The sequence below is a fragment of the Pseudocercospora fijiensis genome, assembly GCF_000340215.1.
Source record: "Pseudocercospora fijiensis CIRAD86 unplaced genomic scaffold MYCFIscaffold_4, whole genome shotgun sequence".
Classification (NCBI taxonomy): domain Eukaryota; kingdom Fungi; phylum Ascomycota; class Dothideomycetes; order Mycosphaerellales; family Mycosphaerellaceae; genus Pseudocercospora; species Pseudocercospora fijiensis.
The window spans coordinates 261,540-281,509 of NW_006921535.1; the positions used below are offsets into that span (position 1 = coordinate 261,540).

Below are 19,970 nucleotides of genomic sequence, written 5' to 3' on the forward strand. Positions count from 1 at the left end.
AGAGTTTTTGGAATATTGCCTTGGGCTCTGCGGGCTTCAGATATGTCTCGTGGTCTGATGGAGATTCGGACGAAGCGAAAACTATGAGACTGTTTTGTGGATTCAACGGTGACTCTTCGGTCTCTTCTGTCGGCCCAGAAGACTATGCAATGGCAGGAGTCTCACATTGACGAGCATTGTATCTTTGAGAATCTGCATGTCAATTCCTCCATGACCATATGCAGACTGTGAGAATGCACATTGTGTAGCGCTGATGTAGCCCAAGTAAGATAGAGCTTAGCTAGCTAGTCGACGATAAATAAATATAACGGTTGAGGCTTGCTGCTACAGCCTGTACTCTCAACGGGAGAATGGCGCAAGTGAGAAAATGTGTTGATAAAATGCAATTTCATATCGAGTCGAGGCGGTTGTTGTGGCTGCGGGTCGGGCCGCTCCAGCGTGCATGGATTCAAACGCGCGCCGTCACACACTTCGAACTTCGAAGCTTTCCTGAGCCGCAAGGATCACCTCCTCTACCTTTTACCCAAACTCCCCCACAACTCCCTTCCTCTCCTGCACTACACTCTGGACACGCGACAGACACCCCAATCCATCACCATCGCGCCTGCAACTATCACGCGCGCGCGAATACATTCTGAAAGTACGTGCAGAGGCAATAAACACGCGCAACAGACGTGCTTCTGGTCCAGCTTCACGGCATCACAGCCTGAGTAGGCGCACCAGGCGCACTACACACAACAGCAGTCCGCGCATACACCCACACTCCTCGCCACTATGAGTAACGGAGGAGCCCTGGGCGTGGGCGACGGCAGCTTGCCCGACGCAATGATGCTCGACACTCCCGACTACACAGACTCCGAGTCCAATCCGACAGGCACAGCTAACAGCGTCGCCGGAGATGTCCAGACAGATGGCCGCAAGAAGCGATGGGAGGGCAACAGCCTTCGCAAGAGCATGCTTGGCAAGAAGCATGACCGACTGGGAGAGAACAAGGAAGACGACTCCGTCCGTCGATTTCGATATCTGCTAGGCTTGACAGACTTGTTCCGACATTTCATCGACACGAACCCCGACCCCAAGATTCGCGACATCATGACCGAGATTGATCGTCAGGATCAAGAAGAGAAAGACAAGGCCGCGGCAGGAAACAAGCGCAAGGGAGGCGCGTCCGGCGATCGGCGGCGGCGGACCGAGAAAGAAGAAGACGCTGAACTTTTGCGCCAAGGAAAGCAGGAGGGCAAGGTTGAACACACCATCTTCCGCGAGAGTCCGAGCTACATCCAAGGTGGCGAGATGAGAGATTACCAGGTCGCTGGTCTCAATTGGCTGATCAGCTTACACGAAAACGGTATCTCTGGTATCCTTGCAGACGAGATGGGTCTTGGCAAGACTCTCCAGACCATCTCGTTCATAGGCTACCTGAGATTCTGGCAAGGCATCACTGGTCCTCATCTGGTCGCAGTGCCCAAATCGACGCTCGACAACTGGAAGCGCGAGTTTGCCAAGTGGATTCCAGAGATCAATGTTCTTGTACTGCAAGGTGCCAAGGAAGAGCGTCACGAGCTCATTAACGACCGCCTGGTGGATGAGAAGTTCGACGTCTGCATCACGTCTTACGAGATGATCCTGCGCGAGAAAAGCCATTTGAAGAAGTTCGCTTGGGAGTACATCATTATTGATGAAGCTCACCGTATCAAGAACGAAGAGTCCTCCTTGGCACAGATCATCCGTATCTTCAATTCGCGAAACCGGTTGCTGATCACCGGAACACCCCTTCAGAACAACCTGCATGAGCTATGGGCGCTTTTGAACTTCTTACTCCCGGACGTCTTCGGTGACTCGGAGGCTTTCGACTCGTGGTTCAACAATCAAGACGCCGACCAAGACACCGTCGTACAACAGCTACATCGTGTCCTCAGACCTTTCCTCCTGCGACGTGTAAAGAGCGATGTTGAAAAAAGCTTGCTACCAAAGAAAGAGATGAATCTGTACGTTGGCATGAGCGAAATGCAGATCAAGTGGTACAAAAGCATCTTGGAGAAGGATATTGATGCTGTCAATGGAGCAGCGGGCAACAAGGAGAGCAAGACGCGTCTCCTCAATATTGTGATGCAGCTTCGAAAGTGCTGCAATCACCCATACCTCTTCGACGGTGCTGAGCCAGGTCCTCCATACACGACCGACGAGCATCTGGTCTTCAACTCGGCCAAGATGGTTATGCTGGACAAGCTTCTGAACCGCATGCAAGCGCAAGGTAGCCGAGTGCTGATCTTTTCTCAAATGTCTCGTGTTCTTGACATTTTGGAGGACTACTCCGTCATGCGCGGCTATAAATATTGCCGTATCGATGGCTCTACTGCCCACGAGGACCGCATTGCGGCGATCGACGATTACAACAAGGAGGGCTCCGAGAAATTCCTCTTCCTGCTGACTACTCGTGCGGGTGGCCTGGGCATCAATTTGACAACTGCAGACATTGTCGTTCTGTTTGATTCGGATTGGAACCCACAGGCAGATCTGCAGGCCATGGATCGTGCTCATCGCATCGGTCAAACCAAGCAAGTGCACGTGTTCCGCTTCATCACCGAGAAGGCCATCGAAGAAAAGGTCTTGGAGCGTGCTGCACAGAAGTTGCGTCTCGATCAACTCGTCATCCAGCAAGGACGTGCACAACAACAAGCCAAGCAGGCCGCCTCGAAAGACGAACTTCTAGGCATGATCCAGCACGGTGCGGAGACGATCTTCGAGAGCAAGGATGGCTACGGCGCATTCGGAAAGGGCGGCGACGACGATCTTGATGCGATTCTGGCCGCTGGAGAAGAAAAGACCAAAGAGATGAATGCCAAGTACGAGAAGCTTGGTCTTGACGACCTTCAGAAGTTCAGCTCCGAGGCTGGAACATACGAATGGAACGGCGAGAGCTTCATCAATCGCAAGAAGGAGATTGGCCTCAACTGGATCAATCCTTCGAAGCGTGAGCGTAAAGAGCAGTCTTACTCGATGGACAAGTACTACCGCACAGCTCTTGCTACAGGTGGACCGAAGCCAGATCCGAAGCCAAAGGTTCCACGCGCGCCAAAGCAGATGTCTATGCATGACTACCAATTCTTCTCTTCTCGGTTGGGCGACCTCCAGGAGAAGGAGACTGCCTACTTCCGCAAAGAGAACAATCTCAAAGCTCCGTTGGCTGATGGCGATGAAGAGACCCTCGATCAACGCCTTCAAGACCAAGAATTGGAGCAGCAGAACATCGACAATGCAGAACCTCTCACCGAGGAAGAGATTGCTGAGAAGGAGCAGCTTGCGACCGAAGGCTTTGGCGAATGGAACAAGCGTGACTTCCAGCAATTCATCAACGGTAGCGCCAAGTATGGACGCAACGACTACGAAGCCATTGCACTCGAGGTTGATAGCAAGAACCCGAAGGAGGTCAAGGAATATGCCAAGGTCTTCTGGAAGCGCTACAAGGAGATCCACAACTGGGAGAAGCACATTTCTGCCATCAAGGAAGGTGAGCAGCGCGCTGCTCGTGTAATCGAACAACGCGAGATGCTCAAGAAGAAGCTGGCAATGTATCGCGTACCGCTGCAACAGCTGAAGCTCAACTACACCGTCAGCACCACAAACAAGAAGGTGTATACCGAGGAAGAAGATCGGTTCCTCCTTGTCATGCTTAACAGATATGGCATTGATACGGAGGGCGTCTACGAGAAGATTCGTGACGAGATCCGTGAGAGCCCACTTTTCCGCTTTGACTGGTTCTTCTTATCGCGGACGCCACAAGAGATCAGCAGACGTTGCGCCACGCTCATCACCACTGTCACGCGAGAGATGGAGGGCACGAATGGCAAGGAGAACAAGCGTGCAGCTGATGACGACGATGAGGAAGAAGAAGAGCCCGTCAAGAAGAAGGGTAGACCTTCTGGGAGTGGTTTGAAGGTGAGCCTGCATGTCGAAAGAGATCATGATGAATTGATTGCTAATGCGTTCGTACAGAACAAGGCCGTCAATGGTGTCAAGGGAACTCCTAATGGCACATCTCGTGCTGCTAGTGTCGATACGACTGCGTCTGGAGGAGCGTCAAAGGGGAAGAGCAAGGGTCGCAAGAGATAGAGTCTGCGCAACCAGGGCGTGGAATGATTTGTTCTTCAAGCGAGGTGACCGGCGTTTGGGTGTTTGGAGGCAAGATCCACGAAAGGACAATGGGCGGGCGGCAGAGTTCAAAGCCGGTGGCGATGACTGGTATGGATGGGAACAAAGAAATGCATGTTACAGACTAAGGTCACCGAATGTTCAATTAGCTTGCATGAATGAGACTTTCTAGACAAGGCTGCCTAACGCCAGGTCGCTATTTGTGGAGATGAATTCCTCAGACCAAACATGTCACATTGCGAGATGAGGTTTGGGAAGGGCGAGGCAAGGAAATGCGCCAGTATGGGGATGTGAGCGCCTTCCAGAGGCGTGCTCTTGATTAAATTTTTCGATACGTAATGCTCCCAAAACTTTCCGCTGCCGTGACATTCATAAAAACCTACCCATCCATCTCGCATATGCTCGCCAAGCACAGCCATATACTTACCATAGAACAATCCCACCTCATGCATTACATCTAAACCTCCCAAGCCCTCAACTCCAAATCACCCTCATCAAAACAAACCTCATCACTCACAAACCTCCTCTCATACCCAAACCCTCCCACACTACACCTCCCCACACAATCAAACACCACAAACACCCCCCACTCCGCAATCTCCTCTAAAAGCAGCAACTCACTCGTCTTCGACTGCCACGGAATATTCACAAAATGTCGATCCACAAATATCCCTTCCGTCCCACAATGTCCACACCTCGGCACCTGGCGCGCGAACAATGCTTCCATGGCTTTCGGGTCCCGGTAGATTTGGACGCCTTGGTACAAAGCCATTTTGACTTCGTTCATGCGCGCGAGAGACAGAATGGAGTTTTCGAGGATGGAGGTTTCGTTTTGGAGAATTTTGTAGTTCATGTTTTGGAGGGGGCTGAGTTTTCGCGAGTAGAGGCATTTTTTGCGCACCGAGTGTTCCACGCTGGAGATTTGGGAGGTCCGGAGGGAGTGTAGGGCTGCTTCGTATTGGTGGCAGGTTGTGCGGGAGGCGCCTTTGGAGGCCATTTGGCGGATGAGGGAGAGGTCGGAGGCGTATTGGTTGTTGATGGTAGTAGTGTTGATAGTGCTGCGGGGGTAGGTTGGAGTTGGATTACTCGGAATGTAGTTGGTGTTGAGTCTGGCTCGGACGTTTGATGTACGTCTGGGGGTGGAGTATTCGATGTCACTCATGCTGTCGACGACTTGGAGTTTCTTGTCGAAAATCCCGCGCTCGGCATCTTCAATGGATTTCTGTCTTGCACGTTTGTACTCGGGGGAGAAAGTCTTGTCTTGAGCGAGGAACTCGGCTTGGTCAAGGAGGTATTGTTGGCGCTTGAGCTGAGCCTCGTGTAGGATGATGCCGTCAGATGACCACTGGAAGCGGCTGCCGTGAGGGTCGCGCTTAGCCCAACCAGTCTTGTTGAAGTACTGGTCGTACACGCTAGCTTCCTTGTTGGATCGACATTCGGAAGTGGCGTGGCCTCTCTTAGCACACTTGGCGCAAGGCTCTGAGATTGGGCATTGACACTCATCGATGGTATGGCCTCGTGAGTGACAGGCTGTACAGGCTAGTGCGCTTCGATTGTGACGAGCGATGCTGTGATAATCCTCACACTTGTGCGTCCAGTGCCCTTGTTCGTTGCAGTAGGCACAGTAGGCTTTCTCGGCGATTTTGGATGTCTCACCCTTTGACAGATCTACAGGGTAGTGTGTGGAGGACTGGATCGCGACGAGACCGCGGAGGTTCTTGTCAACCCTGTCATTCTTGCTATTGTTGCCATTGTTGGTGGCAAATGGGACTCGGCCGTCACTGGCCCAAGTGTTATTGTTAGAGTCCGAGTTGGAGTTCTGGTTCTTCTTGTTGTCACGATCGTTGTTGCTATTCTTCTTGTCGTTGCCGTTCTTTCCACACTCTTCGGTCTTGTGCCCACTCATTTTGCACTTGGTGCAAAGCTTGAACGAGGAGTTGGCTGGACAAAACTTGTTCTTCTTGCCTTCGTTCTTGTGTCTCTCATCCTTCACCCAGAACTTGCAGTCTTTGCAGAGTTTGTCGAAGTCCGAAGACTTGTCCTTCGACATGAACTTGGTGTTTGGAACGAAATCTGGCTTCTTGTAACCACCCATTGTGTGAGGTGTCTTTGAACTTGTTTCTCTCGTTGGATTAATGTTCTTAAATGTGTGCTTGACTAAGAGCGATGGTACTGACCAGCAGATACCCGAAAAGGAAGAACAAATGAAATGAGGAAAACTTGACGAGTTTGTGTTGGTGTAGTGTGATGAGAAGAGGGAAAGGGGGGCGAATCGGGGCAGCTCGCAGTATATGAGCGGAAGACAAATTGCTAAAGATAGGTTTTGTCGGTTGATGGCACAAAGAGAAGTTCTTTTGTTGTGAAGACGTAATCTCCACACACATTGTGGTAAGCTCGTTCGCTGTTGACGTCAAAGAGCTATGTCCGTAACAATAGTCCATGTGATGCAAGGTCGCTGCTGGCGTTCGAGTACAATCGTACAATGAGGTGGATGGCAGAAGACGTCCTCTGTACCGGTGAGTAGGTCTGGGCCAGTCACGAGAGATGAATGCATCTCGCTGCTGGGTGCAGAACGCAAAGCCTGACGACTTGGCAGCCTTATCTCGTCAAGCGGGTTATATTGCTGCCATGATTGATACCTGGGAAGTATTCTAGCCGGTTCTGAGGCAGTCCCTCTCTCTCCGCGTGTATGTCAGCTCAGCAGTAGACCAGCAGGCAGATCAAGTCGGCCATACGCCAGGCAATGCTTCATGTTCGACGAGTACCACCACAGAACAGGATTGTATGTCTGCCTGAGGTGTAGTTCTGGCATTCAGCCAGTGCCAAGCCTTTCGCTTGCTCGGACCGAGAAAGTCTATCGCCGTCTCGAACTTTTTGCCTCAAGAAAATATTCGACATTCGCAAACTTCAGACTTCCGCACGGCCAAGCTCGTCGCACTTCCCAAAGCATGTCGACAGATGACGACTTCATACGCGACGCGATAGGAAAACGCAAGCGAAAGTACGGAAAGCCCTACGACCCAGCGCTCATGTCTGGAGCTTTATCGTCCCCCGTTATGGAAGAGGACGATCCGATGGAGGAGGAAGTTGCTGCGAGAAAGAAGACCAAGAAAGAGCATACGAAGCGCAAACACGAGGAGAGTACGACCAGTGGCGTGAAGCACGAGGAGAAGAAGGCAAAATCAAAACTGGCGCAGCAGGATGATGAGGATGATGCGCCAGAGGAGCAGCCAGCTAAGAAGAAATCAAGGAAAGAGCGAAAAGAAGAAAAGCGAAGGCAGAAGGAGCAAGAGGAGGGGGTGGAGCCTGTGAAGGAGCCAAAGATCGTCAAAGAAACGCACCAGGTAGAAAAAGAGGCAGAAGAGCAGGTTACCAAGGAATTGAAAGAAGCTGCGACAGAGGCCGATGATGACTTCGCGAGCTTCGATGAGGAGGATGAGCAAAACGATCCAGAGAAGGACGATTCGGAAATCAAGTCTGGCAGCGAAGAGGAGGATGCCGTTCAAGATAGTGCAAATGGCGCTGCTGAAGAGGATAGTGACCAAAATGAGTCTTCTGGAGAGGATGAGGAGGTCGATGGTGAGCCAGAGCAACCTACGAGCGATGGAGATTTGGGCCAACCTTCTGATCTGCCATCTGCGCTTGGCGTCTCTCTTCCCATGACCGCAACAACACCCCAGAAGTTCTCCGAGCTGAATCTATCCGAGAAGACTATGCGAGCGATCAAAGACATGCCCTTCGACACCATGACCGAGATCCAGCAGCGGGGTATACCTCCTTTACTTGCCGGTAGAGATGTCCTTGGTGCTGCAAAGACTGGATCTGGAAAGACACTGGCGTTTCTCATCCCTGCTGTGGAGATGCTGCACTCGCTAAGATTCAAGCCTCGAAATGGTACTGGTGTCATTGTCGTTTCGCCTACTCGAGAATTGGCGCTGCAAATCTTTGGCGTGGCGCGCGAGCTCATGGAACACCATTCTCAGACTTTCGGCATCGTCATTGGAGGCGCAAATCGACGAGCTGAAGCTGAAAAGCTCTCCAAGGGCGTGAATCTGCTCATCGCTACGCCCGGACGTCTGCTTGACCATCTACAGAACACGCAAGGATTCGTATTCAAGAACGTCAAAGCCCTTGTAATTGACGAGGCTGATCGAATTCTTGAAGTTGGATTTGAAGACGAAATGCGCCAGATCGTGAAGATTCTGCCAAAGGAAGACCGCCAAACGATGCTTTTCTCCGCCACACAAACCACCAAAGTCGAAGATCTTGCCAGAATATCGCTCCGAGCGGGTCCGCTATACATCAACGTGGACAGTCGGCAGGAGCACAGCACGGTCGCCGGCCTTGAGCAAGGCTACACAATTTGCGAGGCTGACATGCGATTCCGGCTACTCTTCACCTTCCTTAAACGACACGCTTCGAAAAAGATCATTGTCTTCTTCAGCAGTTGCAATTGTGTCAAGTACTACTCAGAACTGCTCAACTACATTGACCTGCCTGTGCTTGACCTCCACGGCAAGCAGAAGCAACAGAAACGCACGAACACTTTTTTCGAGTTCTGCAATGCCAAGAACGGTACCCTCATCTGTACAGATGTCGCGGCGAGAGGTCTCGATATTCCCGCTGTGGACTGGATCGTACAGTTCGACCCACCAGATGATCCTCGAGACTACATCCATCGTGTCGGTCGTACAGCTAGAGGTGCGAATGGAAAGGGCAAGAGTTTGATGTTTTTGCAGCCAAATGAAGTCGGCTTCCTCAGTCATTTGAAGGAGGCCAAAGTACCACTTGTTGAGTTTGAGATTCCGTCGAAGAAGATTCTCGACATTCAGAGTCAGCTTGAGATGCTGATCGGGAAGAATTACTATCTCAACAAGGTATGTTCCAACAATGATCATTTTATGAGCACATTGCTAACAATGTATCAGTCTGCCAAGGATGGCTTCCGCTCATACCTCCAAGCCTACGCATCGCACTCCCTTCGCTCCGTCTTCAACATCCAGCAGCTTGACCTCAAAAAGGTCGCCAAGAGCTTCGGATTCCCAGTCCCACCAAAAGTCGACATCAATCTTGGCGCGAGCATGAAGAAGCCCGACAGCGCGAGACGATCATATGGAAGCCAACCTAAGCAAAAGTTCGGCAACAAGCGCAGATAGTAACGTAATGTATTCTCGACTCAAAGACTGTTCTGAAGCATAGCGGTGATGATTGTCATAGTCTCTGGGCTAGTGATTCTTGGAGTAGATCAAAAGGAACTGTACAGTACGTACCTCAAATGGAGTCCAGCTTCACTTTCACAAGCCAACTGAAGGTACAGAAGTCTTCCATTTCATTGCAGCCACCAATCAGATACATCTAGGGGATGTGGTCTAATGCTAAGATCCTCGACCAGTCCAGGATTTCATCATCATTGCGCATGACGTACATTACGGATGTCGTCGGGCAAAACCCGACGTCGGTGTCGAGGGATGCGGGTTCGATTCTCGTCATCTCCAGTGATTCAATAATATCTTTTTGCAATCGCACTTTGGGCGCCGCGTTCAGACTTCAGACTTCCCCTCTTGATGATCCGGGGTGAAGGGCTGTTCGATATGACTTCAGAATTGGTCCTTCGGTCCATATGAGCTGGTTCAAATCGGTGCTGGCGCAAGACAACTGGACGATACTCAGCTTTCATTCCGAGTCCACGGTGTGAACGCTGCGAGATGCATGTCTCGGTAAGCCTAGCCTAAGCGATTCATCTTTTGCTACTTACGATCGATCAATTATAGTGAACAACGCGGCTTTTTACGGTTGAGAAGAGAATGAGACATCGGATATGCTTGTCTCACTTCACGACGGACAGTACATGTACACCGCATCGACCAGCCAGCAAACGCCTACATCTACTTCCCAAAACCCAAGAACCCTTCACCGATTCTGCGTTCACCCATCTTTTCGACAACAATCATGCTCATTATGGCCATCCTCCCAACCCTCCTCGTATCCATCTCAGCACTACTCAGCTACGCCTATCGCCTCAGCAAAACCCTCAATTTCGACACCCACACTCGGAAAATGCTTGTTCAAGCCCACGCCTTCGCCATCGAAACAATCCAAATCCTCATCCTCCTCTTCGGCATCCTAACCACACTCATATTTTCCAAATCCCCGCCAGAAACTCGAGATAAAATGTCACCAATTCGACTCGAAGTTCCTTTCTCCTTCGCTCTACTTTCCACCCTCGGAATCTATACTGCAGCGATCTTCGCTACCGACCTAGTGGAAAACAGAATTCAGCTGGGGAAATGGAAGCATCCGTTTCAAAATCAGATGTTTTTGTTGACGAGGAGGAAACTCTTGACTTGGAGTGTTAAGCGTCGCTTTGGCACGAAAGCAAGCTCCCGTTTTCGAAAGAGGGCTTTTAGCTCCCCTGCGGTTTTGGATGGGATCGTGAGGAGGGAGAGTATAGCCCGCAATGCAGCGAGATCACTCTCTGTTGTCGATATAGCCGCAGAACCAACGACGATTGTCATCTGGTCGAGATCTTTGTCAACGATATTCTCGCCTACGCCCATGCTAGATTCTAAAGACGACGTACTAGCCGGTGAAAGAGCTCGTCGATCAGAACCAGAACTAGAACCCATCGTCATCCTTGAGAAGGAAGAGCTGAGTGCATAGAATCCGGTCTACAAAGAAGATATTATGATGTGGCGAGAGGATGCCAATCGGGCCTAGGCTCGGGGCGATGCCTGGAATAGACATCGCTAAGTCTGTACAGTTCCAGAGAGTTCCTGTTTATATTACGCAACACGAATCGCTCATTCTCTTCGCGACCGAGTAGGCATACTTCCTCTGCCGCATGTCTGAAGCTCTGCAAATCTTGCACGTTGACCCGGGTGACGCTAGGAAGGTGGGATATGCAAATTGGCTATGGGATCGCAGCTCGCTCGATAAGGGAAGGGATTAGGAATAGCGAAGGGTAAGGGACACATTGATGTAGCAGTATCGACTCCCGAACCTTGCAGCGGTTTACGAGAGAGTGGTAAAGCTGCAGCTTTACCGTACGGAGAACAACATAGTGCAGTCGGTGGCGGCAGCTACGCTCAAAGCAGTTCTGCCGCGAGCGGAGCCTAATAAAGCAAGTGCTGTTGGAGTCGCGCTTGGAACCTGGGCCTCTGCTGATCCGCCTAGTAGAAGGAAGAGAAGAAAGCTAACAGAGAAAGGGCATATCGATTAGGCAGCAACGGCACAACAAGAGGGAATTGCCGATTGTCGAGTTGTAATTCAAGAGTTGCAAGAGGAAGAAAAAGAAGTTGCTCTGCGTCAACTCGCCGCGAGCGCGGTCTAAGAGTATAGCAAAAACAATCGTCTACGTGCTGCAGAGGGACACAGACAGTGCGCGACTGTGTCTGGAACGCATGCTGAAACCGCAATAGACATATTATTAGAAGAATAATGTCTTTAAGTACGAATGAGACTTGTCTGCTGTATATTCTATAGCGAACTGGACAAAAATGTAAGACAATGCCCGCTACTAGCACAAGTTTGTTTTAAAAAAATAGAAGGCTATACTCATAGCTTTCCCGACACCTGTGTGATTCGAACACACGCTCCCGAAGGAATCAGCTTAGCAGGCTGACGCGTTAACCACTCCGCTATTAACCTTGATTAGTTGACTGGATTCAAGGCTCGTTCGATGCTTGATTTGGACTAACCCAAAGTGCCAACTTTTCATCTGATTGGATGAATTGCGACACTCCAAGAACGTATATGACCTGGCAAATTCTTGCATCGCTGTCCCGCTATTGGCGATATACCTCTCTATCTTGGGTGCTCAGCTATGTACTGCACTTTCTTATGATCTCTTGTATCCAATGCTTGGATTTCATTTAGAATCTGCGCTTGCCTTTCTCCCTGCTTGACGCCTAGATAGTACCCGATGGCTGAAGGGAGTAGGGTTACTGGGAAGGGTTTGTTGTATTTTGATGTGAGGATTTTGTCTGATCCCCATTAGATCGGAGTCTGAACTGGATTTGCTCGAGCGAGGATTAAGTCTTACCCATGAATTTGGAGAAAGCTCCCATCTTGGCTTGCGAATGCCTGACTTCTCGGATTGGAGACTTTCCGATCCCGAAATTCGTACGATGTGAGAAATTTGTGCTTGATCTGGTGTATGGTATCGTTCTATGTACAGTACAAGATTGTCAGGGAAGATGTGCGCTACGATATCAACGACAGCAGAGTCAAGAAGTGGCTGGGCGAGACCGGGTCAAAGGAGGACGAGAAGGCGCGAACTTAATCGGTAGTCTTAGCCGGGACTTGGAGGTAGCAGCAGGTTGACGCAGCAGTTCAAATGCATCTTCTCGACTTTATAAAGCATCCCCAAACGATGCACAGCTCGCGTTAGTTGTGAAAGTGATCTAGCAGAGGAAAGCGGCGGTCCAAATCCAATGACTTGATCGATGAGACCTGGATTGATGCCAAGCCGTATATTCTACCGCCATCCGATCTGTCCACACTTGTTAGTAACATGCCAGGTCCTGCCTCTCCCGTAGTAATCTGGACGCCTTCTTCCTGTGAGCTCGAACGAACTCATCGCAGAAGCAAGGGAAGGTTGGTGAGAAAAAAAGACGTGATGTTGTGGGCTTAGCATCCATCCAAACAGGCCTCCGCACCCCGGCCTCACTCTGCGCCACACGGCCCAGCAACTTCCAAGCTCGCGCCGCGCAATCTACTACACTTTGTCGCAAGACACCTCACAGTCACCACACACGCTCCTTACAACCTCGATTACATCCACAGCGTAGCGACCGCAAACCTCGAAATCATCACAAGTCAAAAATGGCCTTCATCTTCACATGCGGAACTCATAGTACGACGCCACAAGATCCGGCGCATAGCGCATAGCAGTGGTATGCTGACAGCCTTGTGCAGCTTTCCAGTCCTTACTCGCCGGATATGAGAACATCACAGTACAATGCCAGAACTGTGGTAACTGGAGTGGGAAAGTGTCTAAGAGATGGTAAGCTTGATCTCGAGCCGCGCGAAGCATACATAACCATCAAGGTGCAACGAGCGATATCTAGGATCTAGCCTAGACGAGTTTCGATTCCACCCACCCTCCCCAGCTTGAAAAACATTCATCACAACCAGATGCTAACGATAGAAACTACAGGGAATGGTTCACGTTCTGTTTCGTCCCCATCATCCCCTTCTCCCTCAAACCCTGGCATTGCGTGAACTGCCACATCTGCCACTTCCAACAAGACCTCAAATACCGCCCCGACGTACAACAACAAATGAACAACCCAGGTCAAGCAGGACAACAGCAAATCCCCATGCAAAACGGTCCTCCACAAGGTTGGAATAGCGGGAACCCGTACGCAGGGCAGGCAAATGCAAATATGAGTGGTGGAGCAGGTGCAGGACAGCCGCAGTATAAATAGGATGGGAAACGGTTTGTGCATGTTTCGGAAAGAGCATCGGGGGTGTAAGGCGTTGGAAAGGATACCTGAGATACCATACCGTTGTGACAGTCGTGGGATTTGAATGCATATTGCCTAATTTTTACGGCTATGTTCTGAAGTTTGGGTTGTGCGTGAAGCACAAACTGTATGGTCGGTCGGTCTCGCACAAGCCGAATAGCTCTCTCACAGGCTTCAATACCGGTCGCTATCGACATGCGCAAATGCTTGCTCAAGTCGGTCGACTTGGACTTGCTCGCTTGAAGCGAATTGCCATGAAACCAGCAGCTCCTCTATACCCTATCGCGCACCGAACCTTGAGAATTCTTACTAGCCGTGGCATCTAAGATCGTATTGTAGCACTTCGGCCAACGAGGAACGAGTGAGCGAGGAGTCCAGCGGCCTATCAATCGTGGTCGCATACGAAGCACGCGGCGTGTTCTGCACAGGCGTGGAGAGCAGTCGTCTGTAGTAGCCGCGCGCACGGCCTTGGTTGATGAACGTGGATGATCGCTGGCATAACTTCACTTCGTGTTCAAGTTCTCGCGCCTGGAGTTCGGTCGAGTGAAGTTGTTATAGTCTGCTCATTTCACCTTCTTCTAATTGTGTATTTCTTGACTGCGGCGAAATTGATATCGATCTCCTAGACATTGCGTGACCTGTATTTCAAGACTGATATTGGTGTCTACTCAAACTCATTGCCGCTGTGTACAGGTGTTTGGCGGATTTTCGCTGGGATGCTAATCGTCTATCTGGACGACTGTCAAGTATATCGTTCTTTGCAGGGCTTTGATGAGCGACCAGGTATATCATTGATTAGGAGGCTGGTAAGCTTTAGGGAGGTTATAAGAAGTCGTATCACACGATGAAGAGCATCTCCAGATACATCTCTGGCTTGACGAGGCAAAGACTCGTACTTCGATCAATGGAATGTGTCAGTTCGGTTCATGTGATGTATCGACGACGCTGTTGGAGGTGGATGAAGATGTTTGCGTGATTTGAATTGAGGCAGGAGCAAGAGCAAAGCAGAATTGGAAGAAGCCTGGTAGCGGCAATTCCCGTCCTCCAATTTCCCTCCTCAAATTTTCAACCTCCAACTGAAGCCCGTCGCGCTCGGGCGTCCATCAATTGTCACTCGGTCATAAGCAATATCAACAGTTGCCACCATGAATCCAGCACATCTCGACCCGAGGCTGCAAACGCTGCAAACGCCACAAGAACTGATCGACTGGGCGAACAAGAACACCGTGCCAGACCTCCAGGCCCAGCTGCAGGCGGCAATGGGCGATCGCATTACCGTGACTATCGATCGCGAACGCTTCACACAAACGCGTAATGCAGTAAGTTGATACAGCTCGTATATTTTATGCTCCGAGGCGTTCAGTCAAGACCGACCGCGTCGTCAAACAATCTGCGCCTTCCTTGCGACGCGCTTCAGCCTGAGACATCGCGAGGCGACAATTCCCGTGCGCTTGTGTGGTGCGCGAATGACTTGGGCCGCACCGGAACTGGATACATGTTGGAGGCATCGTCGCATTTGTCTCGTCGATGCGCCGGTCTGTTCAGTAAACGCGTCGCATGCAGTACGATTACCGCGCGTGTCGCCAACGATCGCTAACAACCAGCACAGCTCACAAGCGCGTACATCGGCCTGAGCAATGCTGTCGACAAGGCAGTCAAGGCCTACATCGACCACACGGATGTGATCTTGCAAGGTGAAGGCACACTCGACATCTCACACCTTCTCAACCCATTTACTGGTGCTGTAGGCGCCGCGCAGACTGCCGAGTTCAACATTGCGAACGGGCTTCACGCAGTGAATACTGGCACCGCGGAAGTGCTTGCCAATGGCGACCCCAAGAAGAGGCAGAAGCGTCCTTACAAGCAACGCGACCCCAATGCGCCAAAGCGGCCGCTCACCGCATACTTCCGCTACCTGAAAGAGGTTCGACCTCTCATCGCTGCTGAGGTGCAGAACAACCCTCCCAGCGACGGCATCAAGGCTGGCGACATTTCCAAGATTGCGACTGAACGCTGGAAGGCTCTCGGCGATGCGAAGAGAAAGCCATACCATCAAGCGTACCAGTCAGAGCTTGCCGCATATGAGGCCGCTGTGAAGGAGTACAAGGCTGCTGGCGGTAAGGTTGACGACGTGCCCAAGACTCCTGGCGACGAGGATGAAGAGGAGGACGATCAAGACGACGAGAAAGAGACTCCTGCGAAAATTACCGCTGCAGCTGATGAGTCCTCAAGCAGCGACGACAGCAGCAGTGACGAGGAAGAGACGGACAGTGAGGAGGAGGTCCCGGTCAAGCCTCCCCCTCCACCACCAGAGGCTCCGAAGAAGAAGAAGTCGCGCAAGAGCGAGGTAGCAGCAACTCCAGTCACTGCCGTGCCACCTCCACCTGCACCCATGTCTGCTCCAGAGAGAGTCTCGTCCAAGAAGCGCAAAGCTCCGGCCGGCGAGGAGACACCTTCCACCGAGAAGAAAAAGAAGAAGAAGAACAGAAAGTCGGACGTCGATCCGGCCTCTGCACAGCTTCAACTCGAGTCATCTCAACCATCCGCCACGCCTGGTGTCGAGAAGAAGGAAAAGAAGAAGAAGCGTAAGAGTGAAGCTGCCTGATCAATTACTCGTTGACTTGGTCGTAACAAAGTGCTGAGAGCGTAATAGCTGGTGGGGCGGCCCCGATACCAATTGATCCACGACTTCTCTCCGACGTTGCGAATGCGAGCCTGAAGCACATTCCACGATGAGCTTGAAATCGTAAGTGCTAGCGTCGCAAAGGTGTCGCAGGATGGTCCATTGCAGAGTCGCTGATGTTGTTCAAAGAGGAGGGAGGCTTCTGTCATTGCAAGGAGGGCTTGTAGAGTAATTCATCTTGTATTTGACAGTGTATTAGTTGACTGCAAGGAACAGTGCCAATAATAATGCCAGCTGCAAGTCTTACGCATATCACTGCCCAGATCGAATCACAGTGTTCGAACATTAAACTTTCCAAGCAGACCTGGTACATTAAGCTTGCCTGCATCCTTCCAAAGCTACGGCTCATCACACCGCACCTCACCTCACCTCCTCGTAAGCCCACTTCTCTACCACCTCCACTCCACACCCACCAAACCACCCATCCCCAAATCTTCAAAACAATGGCCGACCAAGCTCCAACCGCCAACACAAGCTCCCAAAATCCCACCTCCACAAACCCCGACGCCGCCGAATTCCTCCCCCTCCAAACCGACCAGCAGCAGCCGTCCGGCAAATATCACCACGAACACGGCGACCACAACGGCGATCTAGAATCCGGTCCCCCTCCGCCTGAATACGGCACTATCAATCGAGGCGAAACCACTGCGGCGGAACTTTGGGATCGACATCAACGAGATCGGTCGTGTTTCAATGCCGATGTGTTTTTTGCGCTGATTGTTACTTTTGCTTTGCTGGCGGTTAGTTTGAGTTGGTTGGTGATTTCGCCGCTTTGGTAGGGATTTGGGGTTTTGTAGGTGTTGAGGCGTGTGTGTGTGTGTGTGTGGGTAGGTACCTTGATAGTATGTATGTGCATTTCGGCGCAGGGCGCATGTGATGATAATAAGGCTTTTTTGTAAGGGGGGGGGGATAAATAATCATGAACGAATTGTGGAGGAAGTTGTGGTTCTTGGAAGGGAAAAGGAAAGGAAATGTGAGGTCAGGCCAGGTCGGTCGGTATCAATTTTTTTTGAAAAAAAAAAGGTCATGGCTAATTTGTGTGATAGCGAAGGGCACGTCTCCTCTCGATCCATTCGATCTCGATATCTGGGCTCCATCACCTCGACACGTGAAAGCATTTGTGTCAAAGGCGCTCGCTCGATCTCTATATGTATCTCCAAGCGGACGGAGCGACTGATCATCTGGTTCTTTTGAGTGTATCCTCCCACGCACCTAATCCGCAACGACCTGGATGTAGACGCCATATTGGAGATTGGCAGAGTCCGAGCCATTCCTAGACGATATAATAATAGTCATAACATCGGGATAGTTGTCTTCACCTCGACGATGACATCGTCCACCCTCGTGGGCGCCGCTAAGTCGTCGATGTAGACACGCCAACTCGTAGACGGTTGATACAATCATGGATCTCTTCGTTCGAGAAGCACTCGGCCACTTTGAGGATCACAGGTCCATCGATGTCGTGAGATCGGGTACCCAAACGTTTTGTTTTGGCGCCTTTGCTGCGAATCCGAGTAGAGGAGTCTTTGTGGCAGTATCCGTAAGGAGAAATTGGAGAAGGTCAGGGTGGATTTGCATGACTCTAGATCACGGTTAGCAGGTATGAAGAGTATTGTTCTACTAAGAAATTGCACTTACGCCCCCTTCCACGGCATCTGCGTTAGTGCTGCAAAAACGCCGTGAGGGCTAGAGCGAGGCCAACGCGCAAGCGGGCGGGCAAGACGTACGCGACTGTCTAGGCGGTTCTGGAACGTCGCGAGTCCGGTTTGGTATGGGATGCTTAGGCCGTCACTGTCGTCCGGTCCATAGGTTACAGCTCGGAAAAGCGCGGTGGTAACGAGCGACGGACCTGCGGCATTCACAGACACTGACGGAAGGTTGGGATATATTGTGTTCAGTCTGTCGATACCCTGCTTTCGCAATGCATCATCTCGCAGGTTCGCGATCGTAGCTTCCCACTGTTCACTGAAAGTGATGCTCCTTCGTACGACTGCGCTTTCTAGTGTGGGGTGTGGTGTGTAGAGGTGCTCCTCGAGCCTAATAACCTCGCTCATTGAAGACGCCAGGTCACTCAGGCTTTGGACGCCGATGTTGTTTAGCGCCGCGGCAGCGCGCTCGGTGTCCATATGCTCTTCGATGGAAGAAGGCTTTTTAGCCTCGATATCGTGCACGCGCTTCATCTGGAACAGGGCAAAGTGAGCCTCTGGGCTATAGAGAGACAGTCTGTCCAAGCCGAACCCCAGCGTTGTGTCGTGACGCGAAAAGTCGCGGAAGGCGGCATCCGGAATTGATCACATGCGTGTTCCAAGTGAAGTCGACCGCATCCTTCGCAGCAAATAAACACATAATATACGCAGATTGGAATTCGATATATAGGAGTGGTAGATGAAAGTGATGCTTATAGCAAGGTATAAGATTTAGACTTAAATTTGTATTTCGACAGTCTGCTAACTTTCGAAAGAGTCATTGTTATGCATGCGGCTGGAGAAGCAAAATGGCACGAACCCCGATTTCTTAGAAACTACTGTGAAGAACCAAGACTTACGGAATGGTCTTTTTTTTTCCCCGCTTGGACCGCTCTCGATTCAGATCGGGATGATGAGAGAACTGCAAGTTTGTGGATCGTTCTGAAAAGAAAAAAAAAAGCAAAGTGAGTTGTAACTTGTTGCTCACCTTCAACCCTTCCCGTGACTTTTAATTTCTAAAGTTTCCACATCAGGACATTTACATAACTGTCTCAGGCGAGGGATGGGGAGAATGAGTTTGGCGCGCAAAAATTCCGAATTCTTGACGTTCTTTCTCAGCACTTGCCAATAAATTCGCATGTGAAAGTTGACAGAGCCGGCGGGCCGTTGCCAAGACTTATTGATGCAATTCCTCACAACTTCTGAATCTTGCCCTGCGACATCACCAAAACATCCCATCCGCATTGGCACCACAGAATGGCTGGGCGAACGCTGCGCGAGCTCGTGCAATCGCTACCGCAAGAGCTGTCCGACCACATCTACGAAGAGACCTTCACCTGGACTCGCACTACCAAGACCGTCACCGTCGAGTTTCAAAAGGACTTCGATCACCCCGCACCCTCGCTTCTCCTGGTCAACCGCGACATTCGCTCTCGCCTGCTGTACGCCTTCTTCACCAACAGCGAGTTCCTACTACCTCCATCCCCCTCGGAATTTGCGCCACACCACAACGCAGTCCTCTCGTTCCTTCGACATCAGCCGTCATATCTGCAATTTGCTCTTCGAACAGGCACATTCTCGAGAGTCGCTCTGCAACGCTTCTACTCTTTTGCGCGGGCACTCCAAGCGAGAGGCTTGATCGTCGCTTGGGAACTTGATGCGGATGAGGACGACTTGGTGGACAGAAATTGGGGATATGAAGTGAGGTTTTACTGCTAGATAGAGCAGGCCTGCGTTGACTGATGGGATACAAAATGCTTTTGTTGGAGCATGCCGATGCTATTCTAACCCAGCGTGGTGGAACGGAACTTCCAACCGTCTGGCAAACAAGAAGGGAAAAAACGTTACCCAAACCTCGGATACTTGCTCTAATATTCTATACCCTATTAGCGCTACCTGGAAACTTTGGGTTCTATACCTCGGACAGCGTGCGATGAGGTGTAGCGGGCAATGCTTAGAAAGAAGCTTGTAATGCCGGGCGTG

The 19,970-nt window shown here is 51.0% G+C and overlaps 8 protein-coding genes across 8 annotated transcripts; 6 read left to right on the forward strand and 2 right to left on the reverse strand.

Annotated features, from left to right (window-relative positions):
* Positions 1-828: 828 nt before the first annotated feature.
* Positions 829-4,113, forward strand: MYCFIDRAFT_137581 (uncharacterized protein; the record flags this gene model as incomplete). The annotated part of the gene is made up of 2 exons (XM_007927869.1): positions 829-3,951; positions 3,997-4,113. 2 exons carry the CDS (start codon positions 829-831, stop codon positions 4,111-4,113), a joined length of 3,240 nt encoding a protein of 1,079 aa, XP_007926060.1.
* Positions 4,114-4,334: 221 nt separating this feature from the next.
* On the reverse strand, positions 4,335-6,247 carry MYCFIDRAFT_174127 (uncharacterized protein; the record flags this gene model as incomplete). Its single annotated transcript, XM_007927870.1, has 5 exons — positions 4,335-4,630; positions 4,666-4,700; positions 4,730-4,755; positions 4,791-4,824; positions 4,848-6,247. 5 exons carry the CDS (start codon positions 6,245-6,247, stop codon positions 4,335-4,337), a joined length of 1,791 nt encoding a protein of 596 aa, XP_007926061.1.
* Positions 6,248-7,235: 988 nt separating this feature from the next.
* On the forward strand, positions 7,236-9,330 carry MYCFIDRAFT_163928 (uncharacterized protein). The gene is made up of 2 exons (XM_007927871.1): positions 7,236-9,029; positions 9,081-9,330. Exons 1-2 carry the CDS (start codon positions 7,812-7,814, stop codon positions 9,306-9,308), a joined length of 1,446 nt encoding a protein of 481 aa, XP_007926062.1. The 5' UTR covers positions 7,236-7,811; the 3' UTR covers positions 9,309-9,330.
* Positions 9,331-11,684: 2,354 nt separating this feature from the next.
* Positions 11,685-12,493, reverse strand: MYCFIDRAFT_174129 (uncharacterized protein; the record flags this gene model as incomplete). Its single annotated transcript, XM_007927872.1, has 7 exons — positions 11,685-11,712; positions 11,744-11,769; positions 11,798-11,861; positions 11,892-11,953; positions 11,986-12,134; positions 12,163-12,388; positions 12,476-12,493. The coding sequence occupies 7 exons, from the start codon at positions 12,491-12,493 to the stop codon at positions 11,685-11,687; spliced, it is 573 nt and encodes a 190-aa protein (XP_007926063.1).
* Positions 12,494-12,975: 482 nt separating this feature from the next.
* On the forward strand, positions 12,976-13,490 carry MYCFIDRAFT_103441 (uncharacterized protein; the record flags this gene model as incomplete). Its single annotated transcript, XM_007927873.1, has 3 exons — positions 12,976-13,006; positions 13,069-13,156; positions 13,310-13,490. Coding segments are annotated over 3 exons (300 nt in total), but the record flags the coding sequence as incomplete, so codon positions are not given.
* Positions 13,491-14,764: 1,274 nt separating this feature from the next.
* On the forward strand, positions 14,765-16,224 carry MYCFIDRAFT_79010 (uncharacterized protein; the record flags this gene model as incomplete). The annotated part of the gene is made up of 2 exons (XM_007927766.1): positions 14,765-14,938; positions 15,229-16,224. The coding sequence occupies 2 exons, from the start codon at positions 14,765-14,767 to the stop codon at positions 16,222-16,224; spliced, it is 1,170 nt and encodes a 389-aa protein (XP_007925957.1).
* A 469-nt stretch (positions 16,225-16,693) lies between these two features.
* Positions 16,694-17,924, forward strand: MYCFIDRAFT_211087 (uncharacterized protein). Its single transcript, XM_007927874.1, has 2 exons — positions 16,694-17,290; positions 17,349-17,924. Exon 1 carries the CDS (start codon positions 16,746-16,748, stop codon positions 17,079-17,081), a length of 336 nt encoding a protein of 111 aa, XP_007926065.1. The 5' UTR covers positions 16,694-16,745; the 3' UTR covers positions 17,082-17,290; positions 17,349-17,924.
* Positions 17,925-19,244: 1,320 nt separating this feature from the next.
* MYCFIDRAFT_215008 (uncharacterized protein) lies at positions 19,245-19,970 on the forward strand (the record flags this gene model as incomplete). Its single annotated transcript, XM_007927875.1, has 1 exon — positions 19,245-19,970. The coding sequence occupies one exon, from the start codon at positions 19,245-19,247 to the stop codon at positions 19,704-19,706; it is 462 nt and encodes a 153-aa protein (XP_007926066.1). The 3' UTR covers positions 19,707-19,970.

What these genes read in the sequence shown, in the direction of transcription:
- MYCFIDRAFT_211087 (XM_007927874.1), top strand. Translation starts at nt 16,746, where the DNA reads ATGGCCGACCAAGCTCCAACCGCCAACACAAGCTCCCAAAATCCCACC.
- MYCFIDRAFT_163928 (XM_007927871.1), top strand. Translation starts at nt 7,812, where the DNA reads ATGACCGCAACAACACCCCAGAAGTTCTCCGAGCTGAATCTATCCGAG. An exon ending in AGAATTACTATCTCAACAAG is followed by an intron (nt 9,030 to 9,080) that starts GTATGTTCCAAC and finishes ACAATGTATCAG; the next exon opens with TCTGCCAAGGATGGCTTCCG.